This window comes from Stegostoma tigrinum, chromosome 38 (genome assembly GCF_030684315.1).
Source record: "Stegostoma tigrinum isolate sSteTig4 chromosome 38, sSteTig4.hap1, whole genome shotgun sequence".
Classification (NCBI taxonomy): Eukaryota; Metazoa; Chordata; class Chondrichthyes; order Orectolobiformes; family Stegostomatidae; genus Stegostoma; species Stegostoma tigrinum.
This window is the reverse complement of record NC_081391.1, coordinates 4,199,238-4,225,010: the sequence shown is the minus strand read 5'-3', so window position 1 is coordinate 4,225,010 and position 25,773 is coordinate 4,199,238. Positions and strand designations below refer to the sequence as shown.

General features: G+C 40.0%; 1 protein-coding gene across 7 annotated transcripts in view; it reads right to left on the bottom strand.

Moving 5' to 3' along the window:
• Positions 1–3,767: 3,767 nt before the first annotated feature.
• Positions 3,768–25,773, bottom strand: part of hmgxb4a (HMG box domain containing 4a) — a 43,707-nt gene continuing 21,701 nt past the window's right edge. For all 7 annotated transcript variants that reach the window (XM_048521135.2, XM_048521138.2, XM_048521134.2 and 4 more), the window contains 6 exons: positions 23,880–23,958; positions 22,427–22,491; positions 14,785–14,896; positions 12,743–12,939; positions 11,637–11,759; positions 3,768–8,680 (listed from right to left, as the gene is read on the bottom strand). In XM_048521135.2, the coding sequence (XP_048377092.1) occupies positions 8,636–8,680; positions 11,637–11,759; positions 12,743–12,939; positions 14,785–14,896; positions 22,427–22,491; positions 23,880–23,958 (621 nt within the window). In that variant the 3' untranslated portion in view covers positions 3,768–8,635. The remainder of the gene's footprint in view (positions 8,681–11,636; positions 11,760–12,742; positions 12,940–14,784; positions 14,897–22,426; positions 22,492–23,879; positions 23,959–25,773) is intronic.

Below are 25,773 nucleotides of genomic sequence, written 5' to 3'. Positions count from 1 at the left end.
TCTGTGTTGCACTGGGTGTCAGTATTGACTTTTGTGCTGAGTCCTGGAGTGGAACTTGATTGGCCAGTCTCATAACATGGCTAAATTAGTTGTTAGAAGTAGCATGTCTCCAATATGCAGAGACTTGTTCTCTGTAAACCAAAGGCCTTTGTTCAAGCCTTGTGGCTTGAGCCTATAATTTCCTGACGCTTTCTCCATGGAGGGGCCTGACTAGAGTCAACTTGTCATCCAGTCAGCACCCTTTTCTCCAGTAATAAACTGCAGCATTTAGAATTTTGCCATCTTGCTTTTAGTCCTGTTAAGTGCAAAATGTAAAGATTTGACAACATCTCCCTCTTCAGCAATAATTCTCAATTTCACTAAATTTCTCATCCAACTTTTACCTTTATTAATCTATTTTTGGGGTATATTTGTTTCTCTTGGCTCTTAACTTTTAGAATGACTTTTAATTAAAAATTTAAACTAATTTAACTATGAACACCAGCCTTCTCATACATCTCTAATGCCCCTTTACTACCCCTCTTCACATACTCTGTACTGGTTTTCATTCAGTCATAAACATCTTACATGATTTAGGTCCACAGATTTTAGATTTGATCCCATAAAGGTAGGATGGAGGGAGTACTGCATTGTCAGAGATGCCACCTTTTATCTGGGATGCTAAAGCAAGGACCCGTCTACTCCCGCTGTTGTGTATATATGTGGCCTTTGCTGATTTCTTCAAATTGCACACTCTAACAATACCCTGACCAAAACCTACTACAAGTGATATACATACTTAATGAATATTCAGTTGTTAACTTTGGTCCATTTGATCTCAATATCATGATTTTAAGCAACTACTTTAGCTCCTATGTTGCACTTCTTTTACTACAAATGAGTACATGAGTAAGAAGGGAATAAAGGGAAATGGATTCTGCAAGTGAAGACTGTTTTAGTACAGGAGGGCAAATTATGTCACTGCAGACTTGGAGGGCCGATGGGTCTGCTCTTGTGCTGTATTGTTCTTTGTATGCACTTTAACTCGCCTTTCTATTTTTGGTCTTTTACATGAATTTCTTGACGATGGCAAATGACAGATTTGCTGTTTGAGATAAGATGCATTGCTTGCTCTGACACCTTTGCAACCTAGAGGTGAGGGAGCAAAATGTTTCTGCCTCCAAGACTCTGTCTTCTAAACCTTCCCTTGCCTCCCTCATTCAACCTCCCTCCCCACACCCCTCTCACTGACTTAATGCGTTAGGTTCCTTTTTTTTAAAATCTTTGCACCACCAATGCTTCAGAAAATTCAGGGGATCAGGACTTAACATGCTTTCAGATCGCTAGTGCTCCAATGACATTAAATTTTGTAACAAGGACCATTATCAATAGTAAAGTTTTAGAATACTGTGGGACTCTCCTTTTCAGGGAAAATAGAGTGAAGGGGGTCATGTGAATTATTTTGAATTCTGTTGAAGTGGATCCAGATGGCTTGGTTATAGAGAGGCTAAAGGTGGCTGGATTTGGTAAAACAGAGGATGGTTGTTTTGCTGAGAAAAAGATGCATGATGGCCTACAAACAACTATCACAGCATCTGTGTAAATAGTAGATAAACTATACTATATAAACTATAACTAGGGATGGCTCAGTGGTTAGCACTGCTGCCTCACAGCACCAGAGACCCAGGTTCAGCCCCACCTTCAGGCGACTGTGTGTGGCATTTGCACATTCTCCCCGTGTCTGTCTGAGTTTCTTCCCACAGTCCATGTACAGGTTAGGTGGAATGGATATGCTAAATTGTCCATCATGTCCAGGGATGTAGAGGCTAGGCAGATTAGTAGTCGGGTAGAGAGATGGGGTGGGTTTGGGTGTGATGCTGTCCAGAGAGTCAGCATGGACTCAACAGGTAGAGTGGCCTGCTTCCACAGTGCAGGGATTCTATGATTCTCACGTCAATGTGACTGACTCTTAACTGCCCTCTAGGCAATTATAGCTGGATAACAAATACTGACCTCGCCAGCAACATCCTCATCCTGTAATTTTAAAAAATTCTCTGGATACAAGGACCATCTGATGCATGTTGCCATGGAGATGTGCTTTATGAGGAGGGAGTTCAAAAGAAGCTAGTGGAGCATTGATTTGCAGTTTGTTTTTTTTTCATATATCACTGAACCTTTCAGTCTCAGTCTGTGAGAATCCAAGAGAGAGTAAGCTAAGAGATGGAGGTAGAAAATCACTATGGTTCAATACACTGAAAGTCCTGGCAAAACTGGAATCAATGGGTATCGGGGAAAAACTCTCTGGTGGTTGGAGTCATACCCGACACATATAAAGATGGTCATGGTTATTGGTGGTCAATCATCTCAGTTTCAGAGTACTCTCCTAGGCCCAACCATCTTCAGCTGCTTCATCAATGACCTTCCCTCCATCAGAAGTGGGGATGTTTGTCAATGACTGCACAATGTTCAGCACCATTCATGACTCCTCATACAGTGAAGCAGTTCATGTTCACATGCAAGATCTGAACAATATTGAGGCTTGGGCTGACAAGTGACATTCGTGCCACACAAATGCCAGGCTACAACCATCACCAATAAAAGAGACAATGTAACCACCGTCCCTTGACATTCAATGGTGTAACCATCACTGAATTCCCCCATTACCAACATCCTGGGTGTTACCATTGACCAGAAACTCAACTAGACTCACCACATTAACACAGTGAGTACAAGAACAGGTCAGAAGCTAGGAATAGTGTGACGAGTAATTCACATGCTGACTCCTACAGCCTGTTCACCATCTACAAGGCACAAGTCAGGAGTGTGATGGAATACTCCCGGTTTGCCCGAACAAGTGCAACCCCAACAACATTCAAGCTCGACACCATCCAGGACAAAGCAGCCTGCTTGATTGCTTGTGGATGTAGTGCCATTCATTCCAACCAGCACCTTCTGAAGGGTCTAGGCCCGAAACATCAGCCTTCCTGCTCCTCTGATGCTGCTTGGCCTGCTGTGTTCATCCTGCTCTACACCTTGTTATCTCAGATTCTCCGTCTGCAGTTCCTACTATCTCTGAAAGTATTTATTCACTGTTGCTTTTAGTCAGTGTTCCAATTAAACCTTAAAAGCCAAAATTTTATCTTGTGATCTTTCAAATCCACAGTGGAAGCCTGAATGTCTTTTAAAAATGAGGATTATATTAGTTCAAAAAAAAACTACTGGTGAGTCATTAAGTTACCCATAAAAGACTGAGGCAGCTTCAATCACTCAGAGTAGCAGGAGTCATTAGCACTGGACTCAATGCTGCTGCTGCATTTGGCAAGTATTTAAATACCAAATGCCATACAATGACATTGGATAGTTCACACAATCAGAGTTGTACAGCACAGAAACAGACCCTTTGGTCCAAACTGTCCATGCTGACAGATATCCTAAATTAACCTAGTCCCAATTAGCCCATATCCTTCTAAACCCTTCCCATTCATGTATCTACCCATCCAGATGCCTCTTAAATGTTTTAATTGTCCCAACTTCCACCACTTCCTGTGAAAGTTCATTACATACATGTACCAAACTCTCCATGAAAAAGTTGCCCTTTAAGTCCCTTTTGAATCTTTCCCCTCTCACCTTAGAGGAGAAATCAGACTTGATTGCACTAGTATCCTACGCTAGACCTGTCTGACATATATTAATCTCTGTGATATTATATTATTCAGCACTAGCCAGCCAGCTGTAGCTGACAAAGAACAGCTGACACAACCTACTGAAATAAGATGACCAAGACAGACTCAAATATAAAAACTTGATCTTTTATGTGGTATTACGTACAACACAGCTACAGTTTACACTGCTCAACTAAAGACAGCTTAAAAGACACTTAGGAAATTTCAAGGTGTTTTTTTTAAAAAAGCAAAACATTCTAAATTTTTACACATTTTCTTTTATTTTTGGAAAAACAAACAAATTTTAATGGCAACATCCAACCCGTGTTTGGGAGGACAGGTTTTGGAAATTAGTTCATTGTGGTGCTAAAGCAACAGTAGAAAGGAAAACAGCATGAACAATAAGATAGCTCTGTATTCATGTTGAAGGTAAAATAGGTCCAGTGACCCATGGTTTTCTCTCAGAAATGGGTGAAAATTGGGCTGAACGTGTCAAAGAGGATTTTGGCCTAGTGTACGATTTCAGCTCATCAGGGTGAGGTACATTATGTTCCTAGCACACAATAGAAGCATGTCATATCAGGGAAGATACAGTCAAGAGTAATGGACAGATCAAGCAGGGAGCGAGGACAAGGGCAAAGAAGCAGAGATGGCTGAGGGCAAAGGGACAGATACAGTAAAGATCCTGGTACTCAGCTCCAACAACACCCTCTGCTGTTTGTGATTCTGACATTTTCTATTCCCTCAGCTGCCATCTCCATGATCTGTTAGCCAGAAGAAACAAAGAAATAGGTCATCTGAGCTGCACCCAAATTCTGATCACAGAGGTGAAAAAACAAATGCAATTAGATGTGAAGAAACAGTTTCAGAGACCTGTTTTGGGTTATGAGGTACACGTTTACATGACTTGAATTTATAACTCCAGCTGGATGGTTGGAACAAGATTGAAGAATTGAATGGCCTCCTCCTGTTGCTCTTGAATTTCTCACTGATTGCCCAAACAATCAAATCTATTGCTCAGTGAAAAAGCCAGAGTTCAGCAAGTTGGGCTCAAAGTTTCATCCAAACCAAAATCTTTGTACCTGAAATGTAGCATGAATTTGGAAGAACAGGTGTTTATCTTCTTGAAACGTATAATCCTGAGGGAATCTGACAAGGAAGATGCTGAGAGAATGTCTGGCCTTGCAAGAGAGTGTCCAGAACAAATTTAAAAATAAGCACTTTCCCTTTTAAGATAGATACAAGGAGGATTTGTTTTCCCTCAGAATTGGTCAGCCTACGATTTCTTTTCCCTGACAGTAATGGAGACTTTGCCATTTTGGGGAATAGGCAGGAAAGGAGGGTTGACATTGCAATCTGATCAGCCACGATGATGTTGATGTAATAGACTCCAGGGATTGATTGGCCTACTCCTACTCTCATTTCTTTAGATATCAGTTGTGAAGAGGCCAGCCAGTTGTTTTGGAAAGGTGTATTGCTTTGGTTTAGCCTGATTACATTGCAGTCAGTTTGTGTGCTTATTAAGGGTCATCCTAGAACTGGACAGGTTTATATTTCCATTCAATCTGTCAAAATGTTCGTCTGATCATTGCTTAAAATCTTTCTAATGTGTTATGGGAATGCAAGCAACGCTGTCAGTATCAGCAGTGTTGCCCATCCCTAATTGCCCCTGAATTCCTGAAGTCGATGGGGTATAGATATATACACTGTGCTATGAGGGATTTGCAGGAATTTGATCCAATGACAGATGGGGCAGCAGAAGCAGGCTCATGTCACAGGAAATCTAACTCCCCCCTGTAATTAAACTGGATGAAAATAAAATACATTACAACATTTCAAAAGAAACATCTTTTCACTGAATGGTATTTAACCCTTTAAAATGGGTCGGGGATAATTGACAGTGCAAGTATTTAACAGAACCATACATATTTTCCATCCTCACATAAGGTAATATGAGAAGGAATATTTAAAATTTGCTCATTAAAATCACGAGGGGAACTGAAGTCATGGCACAACAGAAATAGATTCATATTGTGATTCAGTGAGCAGTTCTCCAAATAATATATGATTCTGGTAATAGATAGCTGGCTGTACTCATACTCAAATCTCACCTGCATACTTACAATCGCCTGCCCCAAGTGTCAAAATAATTTATGGTTTCCTAATGATCGGAACACAGGAAAGAGAAGCAACAGTAAGCCATTCCACTCCTTTTCAACCTGATACAATATTCTAGACCTCAACACCATTTTTATGCACAATCCCCACATCTCTTAATATCTTTATTATTCAGCAATCTATTCATGCTGATCTTGAACAGATTCAACAACTGAACCTTCACAGCTGTCTGGAGGTACAGAACTTCAAAGATTCAATTTCTCCAATGATGAAATTCCTCCTTATCTCAATCCCAAATGTCCCACCCTTTTATTCTGAGACTGTGTTCACTGATTGGATATCTTGGGCAATACAGTGGCTCAGTGGTTAGCACTGCTGCCTAACAGCACCAGGGACCCAGGTTCAATTGCATGCTCAGTTTTCTTCCAGGTGCTCTGAACTCCTCCTACAGTCCAAAGATGTGCAGATTGGTTGGACTGGCCATGCTAAATTGCCTGGTAGTATCTAGCAATGTGCTATAGGGAGGTGGGTCTGAATGGCCTGCTTCCACACTGCAGGGATTCTACTCATTTTAATTCCACCTGCCCTCCCCCCTGCAAATTCTCACCAACACTAACCATGAGGGGTATGCTTCCTGCATTTAACCTGTTGCGTTCTGGAAGACTTTTGTATATGACAACTGCAGAACCATTGCAAAAATTACAAAACAACTCTGTGCCAACACTACAGCCCTGCCTGCAAACAAATGGAAGATCTACACAGCATTGTTATATTAAAAGTCGTTGTATGAAAGGCAAATTGTCACTGAATTTTTCAAACCTTGTTTTGAATGTCTCAACCAATTTGACAAAATCACCACAGTTTTATTGTGCAATTTTAAACTATGATACAGATGCATAATTACTGGCTCAAACACAAACTCTCCATGCAGAGAAATTTTCTTGATGATGACTGTATTTGACATGAGATGGTATTCATTTCTGAAAAGTTGCTACGGAGTGACCCCAAAGACAGCATTACCCTACAGCAAAGAACTGGAAAATACAGCAAAGCAAAGGTATGGTGTTACTTTTCTTCCAACAGTTTGTATTTGTAGAGCATCTTTGTGGTAAAATATCCCAAGGTGCTTAAGTAAAGATTAAGCATAACATCTGAAGCTACCATCTGTATTGAACTAAATCCTGAACTGAAAACCAGCTACACAGTAATTCAGGAAAATAAGTTATGAAGAAACTCAACAAGTTTGGCAGCATGTGGTGAGAGAAACAAAGTTAATATTTTGAGTCCAACATGACTCTTTAGAGCACTTACAGAACCAGTTTGTTTCAAATGGGCAGGTAATTACTCTCCATTACTAAAAACATTATTTTAATGCTATCTGGTTAGTACAATAACGTTCATACAAAGAAACTACTGGGACAGTAATGAGATATTGAAATTAAATGAGAGCAATTGTTTCTAGTGACAGCTGTCAGAGGGCACACAGATTGCCAAATGATACATTTTTTTTAATGCAGCTAGGTGTGATCTGAAATGCACTGCCTAAAAGCACATGGAAGCAAATTCAATAAATACCTGAAGAGGAAATTTTTGTAGTGAGTTGGAAAAAGGGTAGGACAGAAATAGCTTAACAAAATACTCTGATCTTAACACCAAATGTCCAAACTCACTTCCTTTGTCAGCACTTTCCAAATCTGTGACCTGCACCATCTAACAGACAAGGGCAGCAGATATATGGGAATACCGTCACTTGCACTTCCTATCCAAACCACACACCACGCTAATTTAGAAGTATATTGCCATTCCTGAAGTGTCACTAGGACAAAATCCTTGAACTCCCTCCAAAACAGTACTATGAAGGTCTTGTACAATGGTTCAGGAAGATGGCAAACTCACTATCTTCTCCAGGATAATTAGGGATGGAGAATAAGTGCTGACCTAACCAATGATTCCCACAACCTGCGAGCGAATAAACAAAACCACGATCAACTACCCAAGTACTTGTCAAAGTTGTTCAGGAAAGGAAAGGGTAAGAGCTAAAAGATAATGGTCAAAGAGACAAAATTTTACAAGGCTTTGCTTGTCTAAAACAAGTATAAGGTAAATCCTATGATTCTGTATGAGGGCAGTCTATGCAGAGAATCAAGTGTGGAATGGGAAAATTAATTACAATCCTTACAAGCTGTGCTGAAAGCAACGGATCTATATGAGAGTATCTACACACCAAAAAGAATCCATGGGAGAATTAAACTAAGTTAATGTACCGAGGATAGAATAGGAACTGCTGTGAAACAACAAACTGCATTTTCAATGATATGATATAATTCAACTGAAATAGAAAAGATGCTGCAAATATATAACAGGTAATTGAGCAACTAAAAGTTAAAGGTAGGTTTGGCACCAATGAATCTGTGCTTCCATGAGAACACTGCATTTTCTTGTTTTAGTGGGCAACTGAGTAGTTACATATTTCTAACATTTTCTTTTATTCCAGATTAGCAGTTCTGAAACAAAAAAAATTATAATATACATTTTTAAACATTACAGACTTACAAGATGACATGTACCCATGATAACAATTAGGTTTCAGCACAAGATGATCCAGCGCTTGTTTTCATATTTGGCGTTGAAGTGATCCCACATAATGCTGGTCAATCCACAACCTCTATGGTGAATCATATTCTTCCCACTGAGCCTCCAGTATCTGGCTTACCTTGTCTTGAATGTTTAAAACCAGACTTTCACCCCATTCAATAATAATTGCAATACTATGGGAAAGGGTACAGAACATGTGTTCCTTCACAGCCAAGTTTTTATGGACAATATATTATTCAGTTGTTTTCTGTTATTCTTCCAGTTCCAACAGTCCCTAAAGGTCAAAGGCCTGGCATGATATAAGCAATGTTATCCAGAGTATGGGCCTGGGTGGATAAAGAAAATATCATTAGAAAGCAGCTTTTATAACTAAAGAGGACAATCTGATCTTAGCACCACAAATGCTGTGCAAATTCTATCTCCCTTCAGTCTTCTTTGGTCAAAGAAGGGGCTTAGAGGAAAAAACACAACCAAAAAGCCACTGTCTCAACCAACATGCTGTACATGAAGCAGAACTTGCAGAAAAGAGCCTCCTTGAATCAGAGTGCAAGTCCCTAGAAAATACAGCAAATGGAACTCCCAGCCAAAACATCTCCCACTAAACGGTGGCACGATGGCTCAGTGGTTAGCACTGCTGCCTCACAATGCCAGGGACCCAGGTTCAATTCCACCCTTGGGTGACTGTCTGTGTGGAGTTTGCACATTCTGCCCATGTCTGCGTGGGTTTCATCCAGGTGCTCCGGTTTCCTCCCACAGTCCAAAGATGTGCAGGCTAGGTGGATTGGCCATGCTAAATTGCCCCTAGAGTTTAGGGATGTGTAGCTTAGGTGGGTTAGAGGGAGATGGGTCTGGGTAGATGCGGACTTGTTGGGCCACATGGCCTGTTTCCACACTGCAGGGGCTCAATGATCTACGAATAGCAGGGAGAAACATAGGTAGTAAAATTTAAGAAAAAAAAAACTGCGGATGCCAAATATCTGAAATCAGTACAGAAATTGCTGTAGAAACTGAGCAGGTCTGGCAGCATCTGTGGGGAGAAAGCAGAGTTAATGAAGAACTGAAGTAATTCTAAGAAGGGTCAGTGGACTGGAAATGTTAATTCTGCTTTCTCTCCACAGACACTGTTGAGTTTGAGAAGTTTTACAAATTCTGTACCAAAAGTCATTTGCTATGTACAGTCCAGGCACGACTAATGGGGAGATTTAACCTTCTGGTGAGGAATAATGGGCTTGTGGGTTTAGTGGTATCTTGGAATGTGGATGACGCTTGCTTGGGTCCTGCAAATACAATCTGTTGACACAAGAACAACTGGAGTTACAAGATGATACTGGATGACCAGGAAACGTCCCCAATTTCATTGCCTACCAAGGGCAAATTGGAAGCACTGTACCAAAGGATAATAACCTTGTTATGATGCACCTTCTTTGGCCATCAATTCAAGAGCTAAGACTTGAACCTGAAACTCCAGCCCCTAAGGCAGGGACGCTACCACTGTGCACAATGTCTTAAGGCCAAGGAATTCTGTCATAGTCAAGAGGAAAAAAAAGGATCCTGTTCTTTATCATTTTTAAGTGGCCCCTGCACTCATCTAGATAGGATCAAGTAAAGGTGTGGTGGCCTTTCAGTCAAAACACAGTCTGTCATACCCAGTTGCCAGGCTTAGAAATGAGTAATATCTAATATACAGAAGGCATGTCAAGTTGTTGGAGCAAATCAAATGGAAAACCATTGTTCCCATTGATATTTTAAATTCAGTAAAATAAAACTATGCTGGTCTGAATCACAAAACAAATACAAACCTCAGCAACTTAGCATCCAAAAGCCATGGTACTGCCATGTCAGCAATGGAGTGTTTATTGACTACAATTGCTTATGCGCTCTCTGTGGCACAACAGACAGACCCACTCTCATACATTAAAGCCAGCGAGTATTTAAAATGGAGAGAGATAAGAAAAGAAGTAACTTGTAAACTACAATCTTCAGAAAATGTTTAAGTATCAATACTTAGTAACAGGGCAGTTGGAGAATCACAAAAAAGAAAATTCGGCACTGTTTTATGAAAAGGAATTCATGTTTGACTAAATCAATAAACTTTTTTGAGAGTACAATGAATAAAACATACTCTGCTTTTCCATTCTTCCAAAGTGATTAACAACACACTTCTTCACATCTCAATCCATCTGATTTAATGTGCCTACCCTGCGGCTGTCTCTCAGGTGTCCTCTTCACGGTTTACATTCCCAGTTAACTTTGCAAACTTGAATACACGAACTTTGGCCTAGTCATTTAATTGACATGGACTGTAGATGCTAGTATCAAATGCATATCCTTGTGGGATTCCACCAGGATACATTGTTATCCTAAAATGATCTGTTTATCCTAGCTTTTGCTGTCTGACAACCAACTGCTCCTCAACATTGTCTTTCAATCTCACAAGTCATAATCTATGTAACAACTTTTTGTATGAAAATTCACATATATCACATCCACTGAGTATCCATTATCATCTTTTTGAAAGTTACTGTTGAATCTGCTTTAACTGCCTTTTCATAATAATGCACAGTTTTGACAAAAAAACTCCTCATTCCTCGGCTTTGTTTCCCAGGTACCTTGAATCTGTATCTTCTAGCTGTCAGTCTATCTGCCATTAAAAAACAATTTCTATCAATATGATAACAGAAAGAGTCTCACATTCACTTGGTAACACCAGGACTTAGTACTGTTGCAACAAAAAAAATCAAAATCTGTCATCCTGCACTCATCAGGGCAAACACAAGGAGGAATAAGTTCGAAAGGGAGCGACAACTGAAATCTGTTATTCATGCATTTGTCCTGATGTGTGCATGATGAAAAGCTTTGGCACTTTTAGAAAGATTTGCTTTGACTTATTATCGTCTCATGGGTACAGTGAAAAATTGTTTTGCATGCTGTACAGGCAGATCATACCATGCAAAGTGCATTATGGTATCAGAACAGAACAACAAATACAATGTTACGGCTGCAGAATAGGTGCACAAAAAGCAAGGTCAAAATTAAATTTGAAAGGTCCATTCAGAAGTGAGAATTTGGGACAATCCTGATTCATAAACATTAGGTTAAATTCTACAGCAGCAAGCAGTGTCTTAGTTCACCTGCTACCAGAAGTCTTGACCGGGTGGAGAGAGACAACCTCAGCTTTGCTGACTCATAGAACGATTTGCACATTATCAAATCTCCTTGGAAGAATGCAATGTATTAATTTTGATGGCAAATTGGAGCAAGGTGGGAAGGGAAATACTTTACCAGGACTTCTTTTGGACAGCCATTGAGACAATCAACCTGCGCAGTAAGGCAAGTTAAGGGACCAAGTGCACAGATGATGGAATCCAACAGGACAGAGAGACTCCCAGACACTGCCACCATCCCCTAGGAAAAGAATGAGACATTTTGGTTTATCCATTCTCTTAATTCAAAGGCAAAAGTATGATTCAGTTCGACATAGTTCTAGCTTTAACTTTTCAAAAAAAAAGTCATCCCTGAGTTTCAAATAACATGCATCATTGAGCCTCTAGGACCAGGAAGGTCCCAGATTTGATTTCCAGGGATTAATCCTTATGACAGCAGAGCTGGGAAAAACTACAATGGTTTCAAAATTATTGAACTGAATAAATGTTCTCAGTGCCAGCTCCCAATTGTTATCCAGTGACCAGCGCTGGGAAGTGTACACAGATTTAAGGTGAACATAGTTTGAGATATGACTCTGCATTTGGTCAACACCATTGAAGTGTTTTTACTGGGGATGAGGATAATGACATGTCACATTTCCAAGCAATATGGTTTTAAACAAAAGTTTTCTTTTTGAACTGTCAGATATGTAGTAACACTCCCTTGACTGCAATAGCAGGTTTCAGATAGCCTCATAGACACATCCTATCTGTTCCCTTCTCTCAGTCAGCAACTCAAGGCTTCTTCCAATGATAAAGCCAGAGAAAGCTTCCTGGCATTAAGTTTGATGACGAACTTTACAGTTTCCATCTGACTGCATCAGCATATCCTCCTATTCCTTTCTGCCTCAGCTCTATCTAGCTTCCACTTAAAAAACATTGAAGTCGGGTACTTCGAGAATGAGGGAGTTTACATCATTGTAATTTCACTCAGGCAGGAGACCATTTTTAACCCTTAAAGATAGCCATGGTAACAAAATACAAGGCAAAATTAAAATTTCTATTTAAATTTGGTGTTCTGGGCCAATGTTTAAGGAAATCACATGGGTGTAGTGTGGAAAATCCCTTTTATCTTTGCGTAAAATAACTCAAATTTATCTTGCAGTTAATTTTCCTCCCGTATTTATTAAGGTTTTAAAGAATAGTTCAAAATTCCTTTGTGCTAGATTACCATCAACATCTCACCTCAGTTTCTTGCAATCGGTGACCTATGAGACTCAATGATTCACCCAGAAGCTGCAAGTGGGCTGCGACATCAATCGGATCAACCTCTGGCATTTTAATGGGGGATGAGGAGTGACTGCTTCCTCCTAAACCTAGTAAATGTGATGATTTCTTGTGTGATGTTGCCATACTGGACAGAGATGAAGAATTTTGTCTGCCTGAAATACGGAGAGATTAAGAAAAGAGGAAATCATAGGATTGGTTCATAGCAACAGTGACAGACAGGTTCCACAAAGGGTCCTCTGGTCTATCCAGACTGTCTCTCACAATTCCAACACCTTTTGTTCATAACATACACATCTGCCAACCCAAAATCACTGAAGCCATTGAAAAGAGGTGGAAAGAGCATGTTTAAAAATTCAAGAACATCTTAGGGAATAAGTCGTTCAGGAAATTCCTCTCTTCTTCGGATCTCACCATTCAGCTCTTGAACCTGTGCCAGTCTTCTGTTAAATCATGGTTGTCTGTACCTCAACTCCGTTTATCCACATTGGTAGATTTTTGTTTAGCAAGACAAATTGAGTACTGAACTTTTTGAATGGCCTCCAGCATCTACAGCTTTTTGGGAGATCAAGTTTCAGATTTTCACTAGCTTTTCTTTGAAAAAATGTTTCTGGATTTTATTCCAAATGGTCTTGGTCTAATCGCAAGATGATGCAACCTTATTCTGGACTCCTCTAACAGAGAAAACAGTTTCTCAAGATCTACGCTATACTTCAATTTGATCTAATTGAAACCTGGTAAGTTCCAGAAATACATCAAGTTATGGTCTCATTATTAAGACCATCCAGCTCTGGTGCCCTTCTGATAAAGTGTAACATATCCACCACCTGGCATAGGGTAAATATCTTTCCCAAGGTGTCCTGAAGGCAGTTCTCCAGATAGGGACAACCCAAAGCTCCGTCCAACTGATCACTAGAGAGTTGGATGCATTTATAGGACAACTGACTATCAAACAGTGCATAAGGGTTCCTCCTTCGCAAGCCTAAGTTGGAACACTATGGCCAAGTTTGCTGTCTTCATAAGGTCAATGTTATTGAGACTTCTGCAAGGGTGTAGAGGAAGGTCACTAGATCCACTCTTAAGAATCTCAGTTACCTATATAAGCCAAGAGCTGGCACTGCACATTTTGGAGAAGAATAGACTCAGGAGCAATTTGATTGAGCTTTATAAGATGAAGAGTGTGTGTTCAAGTTGACAGTTTGCCTCCATTAAATAGTTTAGGGAAGAGCATGGGTCATACCCTCAGATGACGCAAGCCCAGATCTAGATGAGATATTAAGGGTTTTTTTTTTTTAATTCGCCCATCACTCAGAGAAAGGAGCTCAGAAATTCCTCAAGTGAGGACGGGACTGTTCTGGCTGGAAGAAATCACCTGATTCTCAGAAGCAGTGTGTATCAACTACTAGATGCACTGCAACACCTCACCAAGGCTCCTTAGAAAGCAGCTTCTCAACCCTCAACTTCCTACCACCTAGAAAGATGAGTACAGCAGTATATGGGAACACCAACCGCAAATTCCCTTCCAAGCCACGCACCATCCTGATGTGAAAGTTTAGTGTCATTTCTTCACTGCCATTGGGTTAAAATCCTGAACTCCCCTCTCTAACAGCTCTGTGTACAACATGGACTTCAGCAGTTCAAAAAGACAGTTTGCTGCCACTTTCTCAAGGGCAATTAAGGATGGGCAATAGATGCTAACCAAGATAGCAACACTCATTTCTTGAATTAATTTTTTAAAGACTTGGAAAGAGATAAGTGGTGCACAGAATGCTGATCATTAAAAGAGGGTGGGGCCAGGGCGATTTCCCCAGATTGTTCCTGTCTAATTGGTTTGGGATTTGATCTGTTTTATCATCTTCCCACGAAGTTACCAGGCTTCCAGCTGGGGTGAGTAGTGTACCTAGCGGGATTGTATTTGTGGGGCAATAGGCTAGATCAGACACTGGATCTGTTCCTGTTTGTGTCATTATTCATATATAATTATTGTCTGTTGAGAATACCTTTCTGTTTAGTAGCTGTCTCTTCCAACAGATCAGTCAGTTTCCTCTTCACTGTCATGGCCTCAGCTTTATTCTGCTTGTGCTGCAAGTATTGGCACTTCTGCTTCCAGACCTACAATAACAAGGAAAATCTCACATCCCTGCAATTAGTTAAATTTAAAATCAGTTCTCGTGATTAGCGATAGCTTTAAATAAGTCTTTGCAAAACCCACCATTAGGGAAGTGTCGACATTCTTGAAAACTGGGGATCCCCCATTAAAATTCAATTATTTTAGTACAGTATCCGGGAGATGATGATGCCTTGTCTTAGAAGGCATGACAACTAGCCTTCAAATGGTGTTTGATGAGGAACAACAGTCATCCTGAAGTCATAAGTAACTGCTATAGTAATTGGTCACAAGGGTTCACACAAGTGATAGATAACACAGATTGCCAAATCCTGAGATAAAGTACCTCATAGTAGGTGGGAACTAAGAGTGAGAAATGTTCCAAGGGAACAAGCCAGCACCTTCTGGGAGAAGATCAGGAGTTTGAGAAGAGAACTAAGATTGCTCCTATCAAAGTCTGCAAAAGTTCAGGAATGCACATCCTTTGGCTCCATTGCAGTCCACTACCTCTGCTTCTCCATTCCACAGGACAGCTTTGGGATTGAAAGGACCGCAAGTTCATAAGAAATAGGAACAGGAGTAGGCTATTCAGCGCCTCAACATCATCACTAATTTGACATTCTCTGCATCCACTTTCCTGCCCTTCCTCGTAACGTGTGTGTGTGTGTGTGTGTGTGTGTGTGTGTGTGTGTGTGTGAGAGAGAGACTGAGAGAGACAGACAGAGGCAAAATAAGGGCATGCAAGTAGAGAGAGAGAGAGCGAGAGAGAGAGAGAGAGACTTAAATATACACAGACACTGTCCTACAGATCTGAGGCAAGGAGTTCCAAAGACTCCCAATCCTCTTAAAAGAAATTCCTCCAAATCTCAGTCTTCAATTGGCACCCCTTTATTTTGAGACTGTGTTCTCTGTACCAGGACTCTTCCCATGAGAGGAAACATCCTCTCAGCATTCACTCCATCAAGCTCCTTAAGAATCCTATACATTTCAATGAGTTCAACTCTCATTTTTCTCAAATCCACTGAGTAGAGTTCCAACCTGTTCAACCTTTAATAAAAAGAAAATCCCTCCATATTGGGAATCATCCTAGTAAAAATTGTCTGAACTGCCTCCAATCAAATAATATCAATCCTTTAATAAGGGGACCAAAACTCAAACTGTTCAGTACTCCAGATATGGTCTCACCAGCACCTGATAGTGTTGTACAGGCATCCCTGCCTTTATACTCCAACTTTCTTGTAATTCTCTTTATTTCAGTAAATATAATTGTTTCCAATCCAAGTTTCTCCCTCTCAAACTGAATATTCAATTCTATGACATGATCACTGTTTCCTAGGGAATCCGTTACTCTGTAGTCAATTATTAAACCTAATAAACCTAAACCTACCATTCTCATCTTTCACAGATCGTATATTTCTTTGTCTAATTAACTAATGTATTTTATCTAAGTGCTGCTTAATAAATTAGCTCAATAAACAAAGTTACTTAACAAGTGTTTGACTGCCATTAGGTAACTATGATCACAAACTCCCAAAATTTAACAACTTCTTTGAAGAAACTCTCTCATCACATACCTGGCAATGCCACCAGAAAAGCCAGTGCTCAATAATCAAGAGTATGAGCAAACAAAAATTAACGAACGTGAAAAGACTAGGTGCTCTGTCAAGCCATAGACTATAACTGTTAGAAAACTGTAATCTCCCTCCCCCACCCTTGCAGCTATGTCATCTCCTGAGCAAAGCAAAGAACACAGGAAAAAAGAATTCAAAAATCAACAAGAAAAACACAATGGAATTTTTCTCCTCTTGCTAAATGTGGAAGACAAATTTACAAAGGAGTGGTGCATTGGTCCTATACTTCCAAGTCTAGTTTGATAATATTCACACAGAGGCTAAAGCAAAGTTGGCTATTGTGCTGATATTGCTTGAAACTAAAAATGCTTTGGTACTGTGCTGAACATTATTGGCACTTCTTGTTGCAAATATGGATTACGTGAATATTGTCAAAAAGAGAGACATGATATCAATATTTTGATTTTTTTATTCAAAGAGTCATATTGGACTCAAAACATTAACTCAGTTTCACTCTTCACAGATATTGCCAAACATGCAGAATTTCTCCAGCACTTACTGTCTTTATTGCCAAAGTTGAGAGGTTGCACTCATCAGGACAAATGCAAGAATGTCAAATTTCAAATGGCCACAATAACAGAGGAAGGGTGCTGATTGGTTGGCATGTTGACTCTAATTGGCCGAGACAGTGCTATGGAGAATGCAAGGGGAGGTACAGACTTCTCAAGTTCAGATAATTTTAGAAAAAAAAAGCTTGAATATATTTCCTTATTCTTTGCACAGGACTGGTCCTACTTATGTACATACATCACTCCTGGCAATTTTAAATAAGTCACATTACAAGCTTGGCTAATTATTTTAAAATGGCTGTTGGTGTAGCTGTTAGCATTCACTAGTGGAGCCAATGCAACACAGTGGTGGTGTCTCTACCTCTGAGCCCAGGTTTAAGTTCTACCTGCTCTAGAGGCGTGTAATAATATCAGTGAACAGGTTGATAAAAAAAACTGCAGTGATTCTGTCCCTGCCTTGGCACCATGTGGTCTGGGATTCAAGTGCCACCTTTCCCGATGTTTTACATTGTGGGAACATAACTGGACCAGTGATCCAGAGTCTCCAGACCCACAGCGTTATGGTTGATTCTTAATTATCTTCCAAAATAACCTTGACAGCCAATCAGTTTAAGGGGAAATAGGGTTGAGCCAAAAAAAGAACACTGGTATTCCCACTCTTCCTCTCCACCCACTGCATCCCAAAACCAGTCCAACCTGTCTCTGCCTCCCTAACCGGTTCTTCCTCCCACCCATCCCTTCCTCCCACCCCAAGCCGCACCCCCATCCACCTACTAACCTCATCCCACATCCTTGACCTGTCCGTCTTCCCTGGACTGACCTATCCCCTCCCTACATCCCCACCTATACTCTCTCCACCTATCTTCTTTTCTCTCCATCTTCGGTCCGCCTCCCCCTCTCTCCCTATTTATTCCAGAACCCTCACCCCATCCCCCTCTCTGATTAAGGGTCTAGGCCCGAAACGTCAGCTTTTGTGGTCCTGAGATGCTGCTTGGCCTGCTGTGTTCGTCCAGCCTCACATTTTGTTGTCCTGGTATTCCCACTGTTGCCCAGACACAACAATAAATATTCAGATTGTTCAACAAGTGGTGCTTTATCTGAATCATATCAAACATTGGGGTCCGTTTTGGATTTTGCAAATGCAGCTCAGGTATGCACAGTCTTACTCTTACTAACAATCAAACTAACATTATGTTTGCCAATCACAGTGACGTACAATCCACACATCTGCATTAGTTAAAGTTTTGAATGGGTTTTTAAAATTCCAACTTCAAACCAGGAATGTTACAGATTGTAGAAGTGATATTCCAGTGCTGACATTGATCAGTTAGAACCAAAATATATCAACATAAGAAATAAGAGAATTAAGTGCTGATGTGGCCCTAAAACATGATCTGCCCTTTCATAGGATCATGGTCTTATCCCCAGATCCCCCTACCTGAAGAAGTAATTACTCCTTATTTACTATGTCAAAACTTTTCATAGTTTTGACACCTTGATTAAATCTCCCTTTATCCTCAGTTTCTTCTGTCTCCACAAGTGATCTAACTTTCACATGCCTGGTAACAATTTATTGATTTTATTTTCTGTGCTCTGTCCAAGAATTTAATGATGTGGAGGTACCGGTGTTGGATTGGGGTGGACAAGATCAGAAATCACATGATACCAGGTTATAGTCCAATGGGTTTATTTGTAAACACAAGCTTTCAGAGCATTGCCCCTTTGTCAGGTGAAGTGAGAGAGAAGCACAAAATTTATAGGCAGAGTGATCAATGTGCAGAGAGGTTAAAAATCATACAAATGGCATGAGTGGACAGGCCGAATATTAGGTCTTTGCAGGTAAGAAAGAGTGTCAGACGGTGTGAGTAAAATGTCAACAGCTGAATAACAAGTGAAGGGATGACCTGTAATCTGATTAAGTGAGGCAGAGAGATAATTACAAAAAATTGAAAAGGAAGGTGATGCTAGAGAGACATGACTGGAATAACATGATAGGTATAAGAGTCCATGGGAAGGGTCTAAGCAAAGTGATAAGTAATCCAAAACCGTACAAACTAATTAAGGTAGAGAGATCGTAACAATTTATCATGGCGACGGTGTTAAAACAGGAAGATTTTACAGCTATAGAAGTGTGATGGGGTCACATGTAGCACAACGTGAGCCCAAGATCACGGTTGAGACCATCTTCATGGATACAGAATGTTGGCCATCAGTCTCTGCTCAGCAATTCTGTATTGTTGTGTCTCAAAAGGTCACCTTAGAGGGTGCTCACCTGAAGATCGGAGGCTGAATGTCCTTGACCGTTGAAGTGTTCCTGAACAGGGAGGGAACATTCCTGTCTGGCGATTGTTGCACGGTGTCCATTCATTAGTTGTTGTAGCAACTGCATGGTCTCACCAATGTACCATGCTTCGTGGCATCCATGCCTTCAGTGTATGAGATAATCAACACTGGCTGATTCACATGAGTATCTGCCGTGTACGTAATAGATGGCATTCCCATGCATGATGGTAGTGTCCATATCGAAGATCTGGCAAGTTCTGTTGCAGTTGTCTTGGCTGGCAGAGTTGTGTGGCGTTATGGTCGATGTTGTCCTGAAAGCTGAGTAGTTTGCTGTGAATGATGGTCTGCTTAAGGTTTGGCAGTTCTTTGAAGGCGCGAAGTGGAGGCACAGGGATGATCTTGGCAAGATGCTTGTTGTCATCGATGACATGTTGAAGGCTGCGAAAAACATAGCGTAGTTTCTCTGCTTCAGGGAATTAGTGGACAACGAAAGGTATGTTACTGGTCATATCCCCTATCTGTCTTCTGGAGATTGGTGTGCTTCATCGCTGTGGTACACCAGAACTGGCGGTCAATGAATTGAGCATTGTATCCCATTCTTATGAGGGCATCCTTCAAAATCTTTAGGTGTTCAATGTGTTCCTCCTCACCTGAGCAGATCCTGCGTATGTACAGGGCTTGTATGTAGTGAACGGCTTCTTTAATATGTTTAGGGTGGAAGCTAGAGAAGTGCCGCACTTCTGACCCCACCACAGTGTTCTATATTTGTAAAACCTCCCCTACTGTCCTATTTTGAAACATTGATAACTTGTTATGATGTCTCTATCTTAATTAGTTTGTACAGTTTTGGTTTGTCTCCAGCACCTTATTTTTAATTTTTCATATCTCTCTGCCTCATTTAATCAGACTACAGGTCATCGCTTCATTTGTTATTCAGTTGTTGACACTTCTGCTCACCTGCAAAGACCTATTAAATGACCTGTCCACTCATACTATACATATGATCTTTTGATTTCTCTGCCTCTCTCTTATTTCACCTGACAAATGGGCAACACTATGAAAGTTTGTGATTTCAAATAAATCTGGTGGGCTATAACCTGATGTCTTCTGACCTTGCCCACCCCATGTCCTACACAGGCAGCTCCACAGCATTGTGGTGAGCTGCCTTCTTGACCCATTGCGGGAGGGGGGGGGGGGGGGGGGCGTTGACAATGTTGGATACAGCAAATATTTAAAAGACTGCAAAGGGCATCATTCAAGCTGGTTTACTTTGGTTTTGATGGTATCAAGCTTGTTGGAGTGCTGATGGAGCTGCCTCTCCAGGTAAATGGAACCAATTCCATCACTTGTACTTTGTAGGTGGCAGACAGGCTTTAGGTAGTCTGGTGCTGAGATACTTGTCACAGAATGCTTAGTCATCCTCTGTCGTCAAAGGCTATCAGCCTTTTGAGCCTGCTCAGCCATTCAATAAGATCATAGCTGATTGGTCAGTGTTTGGAATTCCATATTCCCGATAAATTTTGATTCACTTGCCTCAAGAATTTATCAACCTCAAGCACGTCAGGCACTGTTTTCAATATGACCTCGTAAACAATCTAGGGCCTTTTGATTGTGTTCAATTTTTCTACTCAATTTATAGCCTTAGGGAAAAAGGATGGATACAGATTAACCATGATGCTATAAATGGCACAGCAGGCCCAACGAACCACATCGTCTACTCCTGCTCCTATCTATTCCCCACAAAATAATGATTGTAGAAAATCGTGCCATCTGTCTAAATTGTCTTGTAGCGAAGACAGAGCATTGACCTAATACGGTTTCAAAGGATAAATATTTCTCTGTCAAGGAGAACAAAATCAGCTTTTATTAATATAAAACATCATAATTCCAATAAGGCATTTAGGAGAGATTTCCCCAACCTGAAAGTGGTTAAAATATGGAACAAGGAGTGACTGAGGTGAAGAAAATTTAAGGGGAATTTAGTAAGTACACAAGGGAGAAAAGAATGGAATATTACATTGAGAAGGTGAGCTAAGAGTGAGGGGAGGCTCAGATGGTGCAACACTGATATGGAACAGTTCAGATATCGACAGGCTTCCATAAATACTTTCATAAACAAAACGTGTCATTTTGCACAGCATCAAAGAGTTAATCTAGTTTACAGCCAAATCAACTGATCATGCCTAAGTGAACGTACTTCAGTACTGAAGCTTTGCTGTGACAGCTGAAATATCACACAATAGAAGTTAGGTGCAGGTTCATGATTGAAACTGTTAATGTCTGGGCTCGACAGGTCATTAAGTGCTTCTTCAATGGAGAGAAGGGGGAAATCCATTTGCTTCTTAATATTTAAGATAAGCGAATAGACTTTCACTGAGTTAAAACATTCCCAGTAGGTCGAGAAACAGCATTACTGGGCAGAAGGTTGAAATCAAGGCACTCTAGGACTTAAGAATGTAATCTGGCCCATATACCAGAGCATTAAAAACAGAATTTCATTGTTATGATACTAGGCCAAAAATCTATTAACAGAATTTGAAGAAAAACAAAAAGTCCTCCCTACATATTGGCTAATATCGTTCCCTCTTAAGATAATAATGAAGCATATCTTTCTTTGGCAACGTCAGCCTCAGGCTTCAAACTAACTAGGCCACGATATCAGTTAAGTTTGACTGGTTAATTTAAGGAAAGCATTTTTCAACTGTTATATAGGTATCTGACACCATTTGTTCGTTCTGCAATATGTCAGATGTAGCTCTCCTTTAGCTCATATCACATATTTGTGAAATGATCAAATACACTTCAAACATAAGAGGTTGGTTGCAAAATTCTTCGGCTTTCGGAGGATGTCAAAGAAACTATATGAATACATATTCCTTCTTTTAATAATGGTACTACAAAACATTAACTCCTTTTAGCTTCAAGTTTACATATGGGGCATCCATTTCTGGACTAAACCTTGCATTGTACAGCTTGGTTTGATTAGATCCGTGTGAACATTACCCAAGCTGCATGCAAAGTAACAGACTTAGTTTATAACAGGAGTGTTCCTAAAGGCTGGTTTCCTAAAGGCTGGTCTGATGAACATGATATTGGAGTGGACAATGCTTACCTGTTTCTCCTTGTCAGGAAGTTGTTTCCAGACTTCAGCTAACTTTTTGCTAAGCTCACCAAAATCTGTGATAAAGACAATGATCAGCAATGATTCCAACTTACATTTAATTGTAATGACATAATTGAGCAGACACTGCCTTGCTGATTTATTGCGGTGTAGGATTGATGATCAAGTTCACTGTAGTGTACCAATTCTCAACTCGGGATGCTCCAATGCCATTAAATGAAGTAACAAAGTCGAAATGTCTGTAATCAGAGTTTTGCATCATGGTCTTAGCTGTCTTTTTTTTCAAAGTTTAATTTTATGGCCCAAATTCTGGTCTTTGTTTCCAGATCAGTAAACCATCCATTTCAATTTAGAGTTATTCAACAGATTCAGTATAAAGTGCAGCATTAAGCAAGCAGTCTGTTGTTTTAATGAGACACAAATAGGAATGTGATGCTAGCTACAATTTCATTTATAACATGCCTCGTCAGTGCATAATCATGTTGGACGGAAACTTTGTCTGGCTTTTCACAAACTACCTTTCGAAATCAATTCAGTAGCATTCCATTTAATATCCTCCACACCTTAATGCATTCAATTTGGAGATACCCTAAACAGAAAATGAAGTATCCATTTACATAATTATAACACAAATCAGCACAGAAGGCGGTCATTCAACACATCACATGCATGTCAGTTTTCTGGGAAAAAAAGCCACTTATCTCAATCCCCTGCCTTTCCTCAATGCCCTTCTACAAAGTTTTCTGTTGTTACCAGCAACTCCCCAGTCAAAACAAAATGATCCCACCCTCACCTTTGGTTGTTGACCTTAAATTAAATCCTTTTAGTCCCAAACAGTCTTTCCCTACTCTCTTGAAACCTCAATTCTGACATTAAATCCAAGGCAAATGTTTCTTGAGCTAGGATCCAACATTAGCAATATGCTGCACTGCATGCTGTAAGGTGCTAAGTAAGCTCACATTCACAACTTTCTAAGTATCTGATCCCTATGCTGACAAATTATTATTTTATTCCCAATGGGTAGCAAGCAACTCTCCCAAATTCGAAAGAAAATTGACTTATGCATAAATTGTTTGCAAATTTTACATTAAGTAGATATGGGGGTGCTGGGGGGTGTCTTTACACAGGCAGGATTTTTCTCGTGTTTCACTAGTACCTGCAGTAATATGATTTTCTGTAGTCTCTCTCAGTAACCTACAAATGGAAATTTGTACCATATGTCTTGGAGGCAAAGTAAACTACACACTTGCTGATTTTTAACATCATCGTGCATACGTGCAAACCTCTCCACTGGCTGGCCATGATTCCCACTTTCCCCATTCTGTCCCAAGTACCTATCCCAATTTCTGCTGTTTTCAACATCAGGCACAAATACTCAAGAATGACAGTCCTTCATCCTAAACAAACAGACTGGAGACATGTATATGCAAAAAGAAACTTTCACCTATTCCTGGATGTTCAGCAACAATATTAATCCTGTACTCCTTGCAAAACAGCTGATAAGCAGACATGTTCTTCTTTTTCTGTAAAAAATGCATAAAAATATAATTGCAAAAGTGACTCCCAATCACCTTGGTACCTGTTCCAGCATCAAGCCATATAACTGCTGCTGTGCAACAATAAATTCCAACATGCGGACAGGTTAATTATGTTTTTTTCCTAATCGATTCATTTCAATGATCCTCTGTGACAAGCACATTGAAGGATAACAGCATTACACAATGATACATACAGTCAGTCATATAGCACAGAAACGGACAATTTTAGTTCAACTCATCCATGTCGACCAGGTGTCCCAAACTAAACTAGTCCCATTTGCCTGCATTTTGCCTGTATCCTGCCAGAACTTTCGTATTCATGTACCTGTCCAAATGTATTTTAAATGTTGTAAGTGTACCTGCCTCTACTACTTTCTCTGGTGGCTCATTCCATAAGAGTGTGGGAAAAGCTGCCCCTCAGATCCCTTGAAATCTTTATTCTCTCACCTTAAACCTATACCCCACGGTTTTGGACTGGCCCCACCCTAGGAGTTCTGCCAATCACTTTATCTATATCTCTCAATTTTATAAACCTCTAGAATGTCACCCCTTAACTCACAACTTTCGTTTCTTGAACTGACCATTTCAGCATCAAATACTCCTAGGTCAGTTACTATATTGTTAAATATAGAGTAAAGTTTCATTCACAGTCCCAACATGTTTTAGGATCATTATAATGTAGGTATCCATTGGCAGATCTTTTCAAAAAAAAGTAAATTTGCTATTGCACCCGTGTTGCAGCTCAGATTGTACGAAAGAGTAAACATAATAAATCAAATCAAATCAATTGTTAGCAGCCTATTTTTCGGATCCCACTGATGGAACAGACTTTGAATCCAAATAAAATAACAAGACACTGTAAACTCAGTATCTGAAAGGAACACAGAAAATACTGGAAATACTCAGCAGGTCTGAGATGCTGCCAGAACTACTGAGTATGTCCTGCATCCTGCTGGACAGACATGCCATTATGAATCACAAGGAATAGGTAGTAATAACAGTAATAAAGAAATATCCACCACCCACAGCCAACTTCATGAAGGATGTTAGTGTGGCAATTGAGTATCTTCGTTGATTCAAGCACCTATAAACACACTCCAACATTGATACACAATCATGGGTCCAGTTTCCGAAAGTCAACACCCCGAAATTCTCTCCCAAGTCTGTCTTCACTTTGCCCTTTAAAATCCACTTGTGACCAGGCTTTTGGTCCCAAAATCCCAAAATCTCATGATGTGGTGTAGAATTTTATTTGATAACATTCCTGTAAAACTTGCCTATATTAAATGCACTACATAAAAGGAACTGCTTAATCAAAACTGTACCAATCAAAATCATAAAAACAAAGGTACTGAACCCTGCACAATGTAACATATTTTCTTCACGATAAAACCACCAGCGTCTTTAGCCACTATAAAATTATCTATTAGGAATAACTAGCCACCCAGGAATGAAAGAGAAGATAACACCAAATTCTTTAGAAATGCACAAGTCAACAAACATCAGACAAAAATAAAGATTGGTGATATCTAAAGTCAACCTGCCTGGACCCAAAAAGCCTACATTGTTGCATCGTTTGTACTCAATAATAGTGCTGAAAAGAGATTGTTGCCAAAATCTTTTCTCATACTTATCAGGATAAATGCAAGAATGCCAAATTCAAACCAAAATAACAACTCAAATTACAAACAAAAAACAGTGCTGATTGGTTGGCAAATCAGTAACATGCCTAAGGTGGCTCATTTATATTTGCTAGAAGTGATGTACATTCATATGCAGGAACACATTCTTTGGAAAAAG